The 14804-nt window shown below is 47.0% G+C and overlaps 1 protein-coding gene across 1 annotated transcript in view; it reads right to left on the reverse strand.

The window, feature by feature from the left end:
* Window positions 1–14804, reverse strand: part of BFSP1 (beaded filament structural protein 1) — a 41275-nt gene that overhangs the window by 6500 nt on the left and 19971 nt on the right. Inside the window, exons 4-5 of the mRNA XM_059134098.1 lie at window positions 14442–14534; window positions 9444–9551 (exon numbers count right to left, since the gene is read on the reverse strand). Coding sequence (XP_058990081.1) covers window positions 9444–9551; window positions 14442–14534 — 201 coding nt within the window. The remainder of the gene's footprint in view (window positions 1–9443; window positions 9552–14441; window positions 14535–14804) is intronic.

Genomic DNA, 14804 nt, shown 5'->3' on the forward strand with positions numbered 1-14804 from the left:
ATTTCATAAACTGTATTTTATATCCTGCTTCTCTGGGGGGACAAGGAATAGAGTGGAGAAACCTGGCAGACACCACCTTAACCAAGTGACCCCAGTTACATGCCCACAAGATGTTCCCCTGATGAGAAGCGCCGAGAAGGACACTCACTTCTATGGGTTCCAGCCAGGAACGCACAGCCACAGCCTAATCCTGAAAAAAATATCTGGGAGCCCAAAAGGAGGGTCATTCCACAAAATAACTGGCCATCAGGTCATAAAAGACAAAGAAAGGCAGGAGCTATATCCCAAATTGGGGTAGACTAAGGAGTCACAACACATAAATGCGAGCAGTATCCACAGAAAAAAAATGTCGATGGGGTAATTGGTGAAATTGTTGCCAAGTCTATTACAAGGATGGTATCATCGCTAATTTCCTGGTTTCAGGTTATTAATTAAGGAGCTACCATTTGGGGAATCTGGGTGAAGATATGTGGGCAACCCATGGGCTATCTTTGCAGCTTTTGAGAAGTCTAAAATTTTTTTCAAAATAAAATTAAAGCGTTCTGTTTCCTGCTTAAGCTTGCTTGATTGGGTTTCTGTTCCTCCGAATAAATGAGCATATTAAATTCACAGTTACCTGTCATGTCAAATACCAAGGTCTCCCACTAATTCCCGGTCCGGCTACGTGTTCCGACTTCATTTATAGTGTTCACACACTATAGGGAACGCTTCCTAGAAATAAGCACTTTAAAAGACCCCTTCAAGGCTAGAGGCTCAGAGACAAGAAGCCATCCAGGAATGGAAGAAACCCAAGGTCACACATTCCTTTTCTACAGTGCAGCCCTGAGAACAAACCTGGGGGACCCTGGCTGCCCTGGGGGCCCTGCTGCACAGGCCAGACCGCCCAGGATCCCCCGGGGCAGCAGGGAGGGCTGCCTTTGATCAAAGCTTACCTTTCTCCAGGGACAGGAAAGAGCCTGTGCCTGCAGCACACAGACTTTAAAAGTATGCATTTTCCACAAACAAATATCAAGGGGGGGGGGGAAAAAAGAGACACAGAATGGATCAGAGAGACTTAAAAGACACAGAAACCAGTTACAACCTGTGGACCTTATTTGCATCCCAATCCAAACAAAGGCTAAAGAATGAAACTGTGGGAAAGAATCTCCACTGGCTGATTCTGTATAATCTGGAAAAGATCAAACCAAACAGATGGAGACCAATTCAGTGGTTGCCTGGGAGTTTGGGGAGAGGTGGGGGACGAGGCTGGCCAGGACGGCAGCCCCTGGGAGAGGGGACTATCCTGTATTTTGATTGTGGGGATGGGTAGAGCTCTGCGTGCCTTTGTCGAACAGATAGAACATGTACGGAAAAGGGTGACAAGGGCTGTTTGCAGACAGCACTTCAGTTAGTGATGAGTTGATCGGAGATCAGATCCCTGATTTAGTGATGCTAAAGAATTATCGTTAATTATTACAGGTGGGTTCACGGACTCATATTCTATAGAAGGAGCTCTCATCTGTTCAAACACGGCTGGATCAGACGATTGGGTGTCGGATTGTTTCAGAATTACCTGGGGGTGTGTAGGGGTGTAGGCGATATAAGAGGGACCATGTGTTTCAGGGCATGGGGACCAGGGGCTCATGAGACTGTTCTCTCACTTGTATATACTTTTGAAGCATTCCAGAATAGAGCAAAAACAAGAAAAGATTATGTGTACAGCAAGTCTATGGCCCACTTTGGGTCTGGGTTCCCCAGCCCCAGGTGGGAATAATGGTTTGTGCAGGCACGTTCTCACCCGCAGCAACTCCCCTGCTGCAGGACCGCCTCCCGGGGGACGGGGCGATTATGACTTCTGCTTTACAGAACAGACCCTTAGGCAAGGTGACCTGCCAATCAATACAGGATTCAGAGCCACCTTGGCAGGGTCTGAGACGCTTCCTGAAACTATGGACCCTCCTGCGTCAGCCACCTCCCAGCTGCAGGAGAACAGGACACACACGTACATACACAAAACACACACGTTCTCTCCCCCGCACCCTCCGCCTTTGGAAGACCCCCCACCCCCCTGCCAACTTCCACAGAGCAACAGGCAAGCATCACCAGCATGTTCTCACTGGAGACCTAAGGGACTCGGGGTAACCCCCCACGCAGACTTCTTCCTCCCTAGCCACATCCACCATCCACTTGACAAACTTTTAAAGGTAAGTAGGATAGCAACACATTGTCATAAACTGGGAAATTAGAAACTAGAAACTTCTAACCTTCAAGGGCAAGTGTGATTGTTTTCTATAACTCACGAGCAAACCCGGTTTGCTGGTGGGAGTGGCTGGGTGGTTGGCTGGTGACTGTCCTCTGGTGGAATCTGCGGAGGAACACCTGACCTAGGACAAGGCGCTAGGGACGACTGAAAGGTGTCTTCCAATCTCTGACGGGCAGTGGTGCTCTGCCTGAGTCTGCTTGTGTCCATCAAGAATCCACAGTCTCCAGCGAAGGGCTGACTGAGTTTATAAAACTGGATTTACATCGGGGTGCCTGGGTGGCTCAGTGGGTTGGGCCTCTGCCTTCGGCTCAGGTCATGATCTCAGGGTCCTGGGATCGAGCCCCACATCGGGCTTTCTGCTCGGTGGAGAGCCTGCTTCCTCCTCTCTCTCTGCCTGCCTCTCTGCCTGCCTCTCTGCCTACTTGTGATCTCTCTCTCTCTCTGTTAAATAAATAAATTTAAAAAAAAAAAATAAAAAAATAATAAAAAAATAAAAAAAAAAACTGGATTTACATCTACGTCACTGTGGTTTTTACAGATCAATAATTTAAACTCTTCATCACAGGACACCTGGGTGGCTCAATCAAGTAAGCATGTGCCTTTAGCTCAGGTCATGATCCCAGGGTCCTGGGATTGAGCCCCACATGGGGTTCTTTACTCAGCAGGGAGCCTGCTTCTCCTTCTCCCTTTGCTGCTCCCCCGCTTGTACTCTCTCTCTCTATCAAGTAAATAAAAATCTTAGAAATGAAATCAAATAAGTAAATAAAATCTTAAAAATAAAATATTCATCAAAAGGAGGGATATTCAAGAAAAATATTAAGAGCCCCACTTTCACCAGCATAAAGGAGGCCAAAGAGAGGTCTCTGCTACGAGCAATGTTGGCACCAGCGTGGCTGCCTGGGAATGAGACGCGACTCCTCCTAGGACCCCGCAGGCCAGGGTGGGAGGTGGCTCACTCAGAGACACGCCCAGGGCAACACCAAGCACAGGGAGGCCCTCGGGTGCTGGAGGATGTCAGAGAAGGCCAGTCCTGGGTACCGAAGAAGAGAAAGTTCTTCTGGAAAGAGGAGAAATGGTGAGCAAAGGAGCAGATGCCAGAAACAACAGGAGAGTCAGGAGAGGAAAAGGAGAGAGAGTAGCCCCCACACGATTCCAGGTTTGCTGGAGGGGAGCAGCCACACAGACACTGGAGAGAGAGGCCGGTGGAAGGGCTGGGCTGCGCTGCAACCTGACCTTCACCTTGAGAGCAAGGGTGACTGTTGTGTTTCTCCTTGGGCCGTTTACAGCCTCTGTGAGCAGCTGCAGGCAAGAGCCACACCATGCCTTGCTCGGTATTCCCTGAACCTCAGCTGGAGCTTAGTGGTCAAGATTGAATGAAGGAGTCAGTGTTTGAGCACAGGGTCCCAGAGACCCAATAGGGACCCAGGACAGTGCCTGGCAATGAGCCCCTACCCGGAGCGGTGACCTCCTGCTTCAGTCCTCTTAGGCCCCCCGAGGCCTTTGGGTCAAGTCCTTTTTTAAGCAGGAAACGGGTTCCTTTTTCTCCACATCCTCACCAACATGTTGTTGTATCCTGTGTTTTTGATTTTTGCCATTCTGACAGGTGTGAGGGGATACCTCACTGTGGATTTGATTTACACCTCCCTGATTTTGTGCTCAACATCGTCTGTTGGTCTACAAAGAAGAGACCTACCCCAGTGTTCAGACAGTCTTCATCTGTCAGTCACCTGTATGTCTTCTTTGGAAAAATCTCTTTTCAGGTCCTCTGCCCACTTTTAATTGGATTAGTTGTTTTTTGGTATTGAGTTGTTTCAGTCCTTTATCTATTCTGGATATTAACCCATCATCAGATACAACATTTACAACTATCTTCTCCCATTCAGTAGGTGAATGGGTAAAAATGAATGGAATATTACTCAGTCATTAAAAAAAATGAAATCTTGCCATTTGCAACAACAGGGATAGAGCTAGAGGGCATAATGTTAAATGAAATAAGCCAGTCAGAGAAAGACAAATACAGTATGATCTCCCTCATATGTGGAATTTAAGAAACAAAACAAATTATTAGAGAAATTAAAAGAACAGACAGAGAAAACAGACTCTTAACTACAGAGAACAAACTGATGGTTATCAGAGGGGAGGTAGGGGGGATTGGTCAAACAGAGGGGATTCAGAGTACACTTGTCTTGATGAGCACTGATGCACAGAAGTGTTGCACCAGGGGCGCCTGGGTGGCTCAGTGGGTTAAATCCTCTGCCTTCAGCTCAGGTCATGATCCCAGGGTCCTGGGATTGAGTCCCACCTCGGACTCTCTGCTCAGAGAAGAGACAGCTTCCTCCTCTCTCTATCTGCCTGCATCTCTGCCTACTGTCATCCCTATATGTCAAATAAATAAATAAAATCTTTTAAAAAAAAAAAGGAAGTGTTGCACCATTACACTGTATTCATGAAGTTAACATATGCTGTATATTAATTTTACTTCTATTTCAGTAAGAGGGAAAATTTAGTTCTAAAAAAAGGAAATGGAAGAAATCAAGTGTCCTTTGCCAAAATCTACCACTAGATGGGGCTAGGCAACTTTAATGAGAAATGATAACTGGGGGAGGTTCACTCCTTCCAAGTAATAACATGACCTTTTTCACTTTTCCTGTCTCAGAAACTCTCAGTCAATGCGATTAGGGAGTCATAAGCGCCTGTCCCTTTTCTTCCACCTCTAAGAAGTGCCATCCCAGTGGTGTCAGGCATGGGCTATGTTTGGCTTCAAAGAAAGGGCTGCCAGCTCTAAGGGAGGGTGCTATTCCTTCCATCCTGTGGACTGGAGTTCTCAAACTTGACTCTGTACAACCACCCGGAGGGATTGTTACAACAGAGATTGCTGGGCCCCACCCCAAAGTTCCTGACTCAGTAGGTGTGGGATGGGCTTTTGAGTGTGCATTTCTGATGTTCCTCGTTTAGGGACCTCACCCTGAGGACCATGCTATGGAGGGTTCTGGAAGCATCAGATCCTCTAAACAGAGACAGAACCAAATGCTATGGTTCTGCCAGGTGGGAGCCTTCAAGCTACAAGGAGTTCTCCCTCACCCCCTCCGTCGTCCCCAGGCATAGCACTGGCTCTGCTGAGGGGCTAAGCCACCAAATCTCCCTCGGAGCCCTCAGCCTGGCTCCACTGGGAAGCCTCTAAAACCTTTAAAATCAGCAAAAAAGCCATCCATGAGCATTTCTTGAATAGGCTATGGAAGGCCCAAGCCAGGGACTCAGGTGGACCAGATGTAAAACCTTCTGACCCAATCCGGGGCCCACCCCTATACTGGTGTTCTCAAAGTGTGGTTCCTGGATCAAAATACCATCACCTGGAAACTCAGAATTGCTCATTCTTGGGTGCTTGGGTGGCTCAGTGGGTTAAGCCGCTGCCTTAGGCTCAGGTCATGATCTCAGGGTCCTGGGATAGAGTCCCGCATCGGGCTCTCTGCTCAGCAGGGAGCCTGCTTCCTCCTCTCTCTCTCTCTGCCTGCCTCTCTGCCTACTTGTGATCTCTGTCAAATAAATAAATAAAATCTTAAAAAAAAAAAAAAAGAAAGAAAGAAATGCACATTCTTGGGCCAAACCCCAGAACTACCGAGTCAGAAACTCTTGGGTGGGCCCAGCCATACCTGTGTTTTAATAAGACCCAATTAGATAGACTTTTGGTCCCCATGACCTTTGCCCCTTGGCTTTATGCCCGTGAAGATGTTATGTTACACAGCAAAAGGAACTCTGCAGATTAAGGTTCTTAATCAGTTGACCTTAAAAAAATAGGGAGACTATTACAGATCATTCCTGATCATATGAGCCCTTGAAAGGGGGCTCTCATAAGACAGAGTTTAGATGTCCAAGAAAAATTCCACGCACTGTTGCTGGATTTAAGGATGGAGGGGGCTGTGTGCCAAGGGACATGGGAAGCCTCTAGAACAACTCCTGGCTGACAGACAGCAAAGAACTGGGGTCCTCCATACTGCCTGCCCATAGAATTGAATCCTGCCAACAACATGAATGAGACTGGAAGATTCACCACCGAGAACCTCCAGAGAAGAAGGCTGGCCAACACCTTTATATCACCCTTGTGAGACCCAGAGCAGAAAAACCAACCAAGCCTGCCCAGACTTCCAACCCCATGGAAATGTGGGATAAAGCATTGCAGTTTCAAGCCCTTGCATCTGTATTCATTAGATGAATAAATTCATTAGAGCAGTGAGAGAAAACTAATACAACTTGTGTTTCTTCAGACCCACCGCTAGATTTCTTTACTATAAGCACATAAATTATGATTTAGAAAATGACTACTATCTCAACAGAATTGGTTTCTTTTTAATTATACATACTTTATTTTTATTCTATGCCCTTAACATTTCTCTGAGAAGCGGTCCATGGGCTTTACCAGGTGGCAAGGCGGGGGTCAGAGAAAACCCCCGATTTAGAAAGACAACAACAGGGCAAGACCAGTAAGTCTTGGCAGTAACCATGGGTGGGGACAGGCAGCCAAGCAGATAGACTGATTTCATAGTCTCAGCAATTATGTTAATCTGTGAAGCAAGGTCTTTCTTTTACATCTAACAAGCACATATATGTACACAGAGACAGGCACCTTCTTGCCCTGGAATTGGAACTTACCACGTCAGGCTGGGCTCTTGCATTTTCTCAGTGCAGCCACGCGAAGAGCCATAATTTACATCACAAACCATAGACATCACACAAATGTGTGGTGTGTGTGTGTGTGTGTGCATTTGAACAAATATAGATATTTCAATATGCGAACGTATATATTTAAAATGCAGGTTTCAGGGCGCCTGGGTGGCTCAGTGGGTTAGAGTCTCTGCCTTCAGCTCAGGTCATGATCCCAGGGTCCTGGGATCGAGCCCCACATCGGGTTTTCTGCTCTGCGGGGAGCCTGCTTCCTCCTCTCTCTGTCTCTCTCTCTGCCTGCCTCTCTGCCTACTTGTGATCTCTGTCTGTCAAATAAATAAATAAATAAATCTTTAAAAAAAAGAAAAAAAGGAACTGACAACACTAGACTAAGCTAGAAAAAGAAATAACCAAGTGCATAGTTAGTAATGGTGGGATTTGTTTGGTGAAACCTGCATTTTAATATATATTTTTTTATCTTGCTTTTTTTTTATCTTGTTTTTTTTTAATCCATCCTATCACCCAATGTCTTTTTTTTTTTTAAGATTTTATTTATTTATTTGACAGACAGAGATCACAAGTAGGCAGAGAGGCAGGCAGAGAGAGAGGAGGAAGCAGGCTCCCTGCTGAGCAGAGAGCCCGATGTGGGGATCCATCCCAGGACCCTGGGATCATGACCTGAGCCGAGCCGAAGGCAGAGGCTTTAACCCACTGAGCCACCCAGGCGCCCCCATGTTCCTTCTTTTTTTAATGCTCATCAATTCTACTGAATTCATTTTACCACCCAAATGGTAAAATGTTTTTTACCTTTTTACAATGTAAAGACTGGTCCACGTCTCCGGGATCAGCAGGCTTGAGTCCGCTTCTCCAGTCTCTCATTTACACACACATATGCACACATATACACATACACACAGATACACAAACGTATATACATAGACAAATATACACATATACATACATGTACACAACATGCATACACACACACATACTCATGCATACCTACACACACATAAACACATATATATACCCACGCATGCAAACATACACCCCCCACACACACATACTCATGCTCACTCTATTCTTCCCAGGCCTCAGAGGAAACCACAAACTATCAAGTCACCAAAATGGTGTGTCTGGTCCCTCCCTGAGCCATGGTTTTTCACGAGAAGCATGAGTTTAAGGGCAATACTCGATTTCTCGAGCAGTGAGCTTTACCTCAGGAAATAATCACCAGACCCCAGTTTGCTTTCAGTGGCTCCTGAGAGTTGCTGCAAAGTGACAGGTTTGTGCAATGAGCAGTGGGACAGAAAGGAAGATTCTGGAACTCCATGGTCCCCAAATGAGATTCTGGGCAGATCTGGAGGGCACTGAATCGCTACAAAATCTCCAGATCTATTGAGGCTTTAACTTTTTATTTTGCAGGCATTGAAGGGTTAGAGACAAAGTAACATACAATGTTCTATGTTTCCTCATTAGTCCAATTTTGCAAACTTTTTGTTCTCTTGCCCCTTATGTGTACTTGCCAAACCAACTATCAATTTATTTTTAGATTTTGGAAACACAGGTGCACAGTATATGAAGATTTAGTATTTTAACCCAACATGCCCCATCAGAATGGTCAGTAATGAGAGAAAGAAAACTGTAAGGAATCAGGGGGATGAGCCATGAGTTCATTAACCAAGAAGGAAAGCCACGGGAAAAGGAGTTCTTCTGATGACTTTAGTTTTCAAATTAAGCTTCATCAAAAAAAAGGAGGGGAGGAGTGGGGAGAGGGAGTAGAAATGGGAGCTTTATGCTACAAAATTCTGAGCAGAGGCAAACACTGGCACAACCACTCTTTGCCAAGCCATAATCAAATTCCAAAGTAGAGGGCTCCTGGGTGGCTCAGTCGGTTATGCGTCTGCCTTGGGCTCAGGTCATGGCCCCAGGGTTCTAGGATGGGGTCCTGTATCGGGCTCCCTGCTCAGCAGGAGTCTCCCTCTCTCTCCCCCTGGTCATGCTCACTCTTTCTCTTTCTCTCTCAAAAACAAATACATTTTTAAAAATCTTTTTTAAAAAATTCCGAATTAGAGATTTTAAGTCATGAAACAAGAAACAGGAAGTACAGATTTGACCAACTAGAGGATAAAAATTCCAACTCTTCTTATCCATCTTTTATTTTTAAGAACAAGGTTAAACTGGGCAAAACAAATCACCTTATAGAAGCCTTGCTGGAGGAGGAGTGGCATGAGGGGAACCTCTGAGACTCCTGGAATTGGCATGACCCATTATCCCTGCTTGCCCAGGACTCTGCAGTCTGGGCATGACGGTCCTTCTTCCTGGGACACCCTTGGCCAAAGCAGGACAGCTGGTCACGCTCCTCAGAAGGGCCAGTTTCTGGCTCAGAGCACGGGACACACGGGTGTGTTGAGTTTCTGAGAATCCCCCGCCCACCCCTGTGGGATACTTACATGCTTTTCTGCACATACAGACCCGGAAATACAGTGTGTGGCGTGACTGCCCAATGGCGAGCAGCCGACACGAGGGTGAGGAGCCATACCTGGGCCTGCAGCTCCGTTCTCTGGGCCTGTAGGAGGGACACCACCTCCCGGCCCTCCTCCAGCTGACTCTGCAGGATGGCAGCTTCCCGTTCCGTCAGGAGCTTCTCCTGCACAAAAAGGCCAGACTCAGCATTCACAGACGCCTGATGTGTGAGGAAATCCAAAGGGAAAAGGGACACATTCGTGTCTCTTTGCCCAAACTCACATGCTGAAGCCCTGTCCCTCAGTGGGATGATATTAGGAGCTGGGGCCCTAGATGAGGTCCTGAGGATGGGGCACTCATGGTGGGGTTGTGTCCTTACAGATAAGGAGGCTCGCTCTCTCTCTCTCTCCCCAAGATGCACCAAGGAAAGGCCACATGAGGACATAGCAAGAGGGCAGCTATCTACAAACCAGGAAGCAGCCCTCATCAAAAACTGAATCTGCGGGGCGCCTGGGTGGCTCAGTGGGTTGAGCCACTGCCTTCGGCTCGGGTCGTGATCTCAGCTCAGCAGGGGGCCTGCTTCCCTTCCTCTCTCTCTGCCTGCCTCTCTGCCTACTTGTGATCTCTCTCTGTCAAATAAATAAATAACATCTTAAAAAAAAAAAATACTAAAAAAAAAAAAAGCTGAATCTGCCAGCAGCCTATCTTGGACTTCCAGCCTCCAGCACTGGGAGAAACAACTGTCTGGTTGTGCGGCCCCATCTGTGCTGTTTGTCACAGCAGCCCGAGCTGACTCAGACAGGCCCGTCCATGGCGGCCACCCTGAATTCATGCCTTTGCATTGTCTTCAGAGCCTGAGCCGTAAATGCTAGGAGGGTAACTCACAGGACACCCATAATTTAGACCTGGCTGTGCCATAAACAGGCCAAGAGCCTTGGGATAAGTCACTTTCTCCTTCTGTAAAAGGGAAAGCTGGGAATGCCGACACTCGCCGGCCTCTGTGGTCTGTCCATGCAGATGGCACGATCAGTCTGGGCTGTCAGCCACACCAAGGCCACAGCTGCACCAGGCAGAGGCCGTCGGGCTTCAAGGGACTACAGGGAAGTGGGGGCCCCGGGGAGGCTGCTGTCCCGCCCTGGCCACATCCAAGGAGCAACATGGGAGAAGATCCATCCTCAACCTCTCCACACCACTGAGCTGAGCGGGCGCCATTTCGCCAAGCGGCCCCTCCACAATCTGTTCAAAAACAACCAAATCCCTTGGCAAAAAAGCCTGACTCTGCTCAAGAGGAGTGCCTTCTGACACAGAGCATGCTGCCTCACCTCCGGGCACAAATCAAACTCCAAGCATGAGCCCGGGGCTCCCCTCTTCAAAGCCACATGGGAAAGGCAGCACCCCCCCCACACACACACACCATTTTCCCTCACTTTGCAAAGTAGCTGGAGCAACAGCAGAGACACAGAGACAGCTACAGCAAGACAGACAGACAGACATGCACTGAGGGAGCAAGTGTGGGCCCGGAGCCACTGTCCAATCCTCTAGGGGGAAAGTGGAATCTGAGATATAAATGCAGAAGGCCCTCCTAGGCCCTGCGTGGTTACTAAGTCCCTACTGATGCTCTCTACTTATAAACTTATAAAGTGAGCCCCCCGCCCAACATCCAAAGATGTCATTCCAGGACCCTGGGGGAATGAGAGAGGAACAAGACCGCCCTGTATTCGAGCACCCACAAGTATCACCAAACTTCACCTCCCCCATAACACAAGTGACGCTGCTGGATCGCCGAGTATGGACTCTCAGGTTGCAGACTCTGGGGATGCTCAGTCATAGGACCAGCCCTCTCCTGAAGGCACCCAACCCAGACCAGGGCCCTGCTTAGCAGATCCCTCCCCCTAGACCTCCTAGCACGGGCCTCGATCCTCTCACGCTACCCTCCTCCACAGAGACACCCTGCAGGTCTCCATTGGGCACCCTCTCCCTGTTGCAATGAATAATACACCCAGCTTTATTTGACCAAAGATGGTCCCCGGCAGCCTCTGGCTAGAGGGCGCAGACATGGTGCTTTACTGACACCTTACCCGAGTAACCTGTCTTCCTAGAACACTAATTAAATCCTCATTTTGCAAAGCTGACTCACACATTTTCTGGGTAGGAGTCAACAAAACAAATCTGAAAGGGACCATCTATCTCATATATAGAATTTTTAAGCGAAGATTAATAAAGAATGTGATGCTTTTCTGAATCTCTGGTTCTCCCAGGAGGGTCTTGTTAAAAGGGCAGATTCTGACTCGGAGGGTCTGGGCTCAGGCCGGAGAGTCTGTATTCCTAACTAGCTCCCAGCTGACGCCAAGATCACGGACGATCACTGATGTTCTCAAACTGAGGCCAGACAGTCTCTATAGTCTTAAAACTCAGAATTTTGTTACAAGGAAACAGATGATAGGATTAAAAAGTGTGCTTTGGAGTAAAACACCTTTGAACCAGAGGGAAAAATGAAGATTGCACAATGAAAATAAGGTCTGGAAAGAAATCTCTGAAAAAGAAAATTAAGCATCAGGAAAAGCTATTTTAGGTTTTTGTGGAAACCTCAGTTACACCAATTATGGGGAACAGGTCCCTGAAATGGTCATTGGCAGGCAATTTGGACAAGACTGTCCCCAAGAACAAACAACTTTCCTACCTCAGAGATGTTACTTGGCAGAATTTTAAAATGTCTTCTAGAGGGACCTGGGTGGCTGGGTCGGTTAAGCATCTGACTCTCGTTTTTTTGATCAGGTGAGGATTTCTGGATCGTGAGACAGAGTCCCACATCAGGTTCCAAGCCCAGCTCTCTCCCTCTGCCCCTCCTCACTGCCCCTACTCTCAACATGTGTTCTATCCCTCTCTATAAATAAATAAATCTTTAAAAAAAAAAATAGTAAAGTATCTTCTACAAGCAAATGCTAGGGTCTCTTCAGCTTTGATATTAAAAAAATTAAGTTAAGGGGCGCCTGGGTGGCTCAGTGGGTTAAGCCTCTGCTTTCGGCTCAGGTCATAGTCTCAGGGTCCTGGGATCGGGCCCCACATTGGGCTCTCTGCTCAGTGGGGAGCCTGCTTCCCTTCCTCTCTCTCTCTGCCTGCTTCTCTGCCTACTTGTGATCTCTGTCTGTCAAATAAATAAATAAAATATATTTTTTTAATTAAGTTAAAACAAAAAGCCTTGGGTCACCTGGATGGCTCAGTCGGTAACCATTAACGGTCTGTCTTCGGCTCAGGTTATGATCCCAGGGTCCTGGAATCGAGCCCCACATCAGGCTCTCTGCTTGGCAGGAAGCCTGCTTATCCCTCTCCCTCTGCTTGTGTTCCCTCTCTCTGTGTCTTTCTCTGTCAAATAAATAAATAAAATCTTAAAAAAAAAAAAAAAAGCAGGGGGGGGGGACTCAAGCAGCCAGCTACCCTGGCCACAGGTCCTGCAGTTTGTCTGCTCTCTGTCCTGGGAGCTTCTAATGAGGGAGTCAAGGCTCCACTTGTCAGGCAGCTAATTAATTGACTTGGTATGTGGTCTAGGCAGACATGTAGGTGAGTCCAAGTGTCACTGGGATTGAGCACCACTGTACTAAGTCATCCTTGCAAAATACCCTTGCAAAATCTTCCAGCTGACCAGTCCACCAAACCTTGTACCAGCCCACCAGAGCCTCTGGAGAAGGACCACCATGACCTTTTTGTTGTAATCTGCATTATTGTCCATTGATTTTTACATGTCTCACGTTAGGCATCTCGAAACCCATTAAACCACATTAGGAAAAAACTATGCCAGCAGCTAGAGAGCTAAAGGAAGAAGGAAGGTGGGACATTATATCAGAAATAAGGTTTTTAGGGGCGCCTGGGCGGCTCAGTTGTTAAGCGTCTGCCTTCAGCTCAGGTCATGATCCCAGCATCCTGGATTGAGTCCCGCATCGGGCTCCTTGCTCAGTGGGAAGCCTGCTTCTCCCTCTGCCTGCTGCTCCCTCTGCTTGTGCTTGCTCTCTCGCTCTCTCTCTCTGGCAAATAAATAAATAATAAAATCTTTAAAAAAAAAAAAAAAAAAAAAAAGGAAAGAAAGAAAGAGAGAAGGTTTTTACATCCAAATCCACATTTTTAAAAAAATCAGTTTCTGTAATCTCTATTTTTCTCCCAGTAGTTTTCATCCCACAAACTCACATAATCATTAACAGAGGCTGACTCTGAAAATACAGCCACGAATTGTGGGGGTTCCCTGTATTCAAAATTTATGGTCAAGTTGATAAGGCGAATCAGAAAAAAATTTTTTTTAATGGGCAAATGATTTGATTAGATAGCACAACAAAGAAGTTACATGGATGGCAGATAAATCCACAAAAAGACATTCCACGTCACTAGTCATCAGGGGACGCCGTTAAAACCACAGTGAGAGGGGCACCTGGGTGGCTCAGTGGGTTAAAGCCTCAGGTCATGATCTCAGGTTCCTGGGATCAAGCCCAGTATCTGACTCTCTGCTTGGCAGGGAGACTGCTTCCCCCTCTCTCTGCCTGCCTCTCTGCCTACTTGTGATCTCTATTTGTCAAATAAATAAATAAAATCTTAAAAAAAAAAACAAAAAAAAACCACAGTGAGATATACAACGCCTGTCAGAAAAGCAAAAACAAAACAAAAACCCGACATACCCAGTGCTGGCAAGGATGCCAAGCAAAAGAAACTCTCACATTTTCATTGGTGATGCGCAGCAACAATGCAAATAGCTTTGGAAAACAGTCTGACAGTTTCTTATGAACTACACAAGCAAGAACAGCCCATAAACTCAAGAGCAAATGCCTAAGAAAATGGTCAGGGACACCCTTTGTGTCCTCAACTGTCTAGACCTCAGCATTCCCAGTCTGAGGAAAAGAACAGAAGGGTAAACTTCAAATGTGAACCCAGAGCGAGAGCAGGGGCAGTGAACCCAGGGCAGCTCAGCGCCTAGTCTGACTTGATGTCTCACCTGGGTCTCTGTTACCTGGGTCTCTGTTACCTAGGCCCGTGGGGGTGCGAGGGGCCTCACCAGATAGGGTTTCCCTGAAGCCGGGGCTCCGAGTCTTACCTCCCTCATCCCACTTGTAATGGCAGATGCTTGAGGGGTGGTCTGGATGATCTGCTGCAGGATGGTGACATAGGTCTGAATTTCCAGAAGATTCTGTCAGGGGAAGGAAAGTGTTCTCATTAAAACTTGAGCTGCTTGCAATGTCCACAATAGCCAAACTATGGAAAGAGCCTGAATGTCCATCAACAGATGAAAAGATAAAGAAGATGTGGTATATATATACATACACACACACACACACGCACACACAATGGAATACTATGCAGCGATCAAAAGAATGAAATCTTGCCATTTGCGATGACATGGATGGAACTAGAGGGTATTGTGCTGAGCGAAATAAGTCAATCAGAGAAAGACAATTAT

Source organism: Mustela lutreola, chromosome 9 (assembly GCF_030435805.1).
Source record: "Mustela lutreola isolate mMusLut2 chromosome 9, mMusLut2.pri, whole genome shotgun sequence".
Taxonomy (NCBI): Eukaryota; Metazoa; Chordata; class Mammalia; order Carnivora; family Mustelidae; genus Mustela; species Mustela lutreola.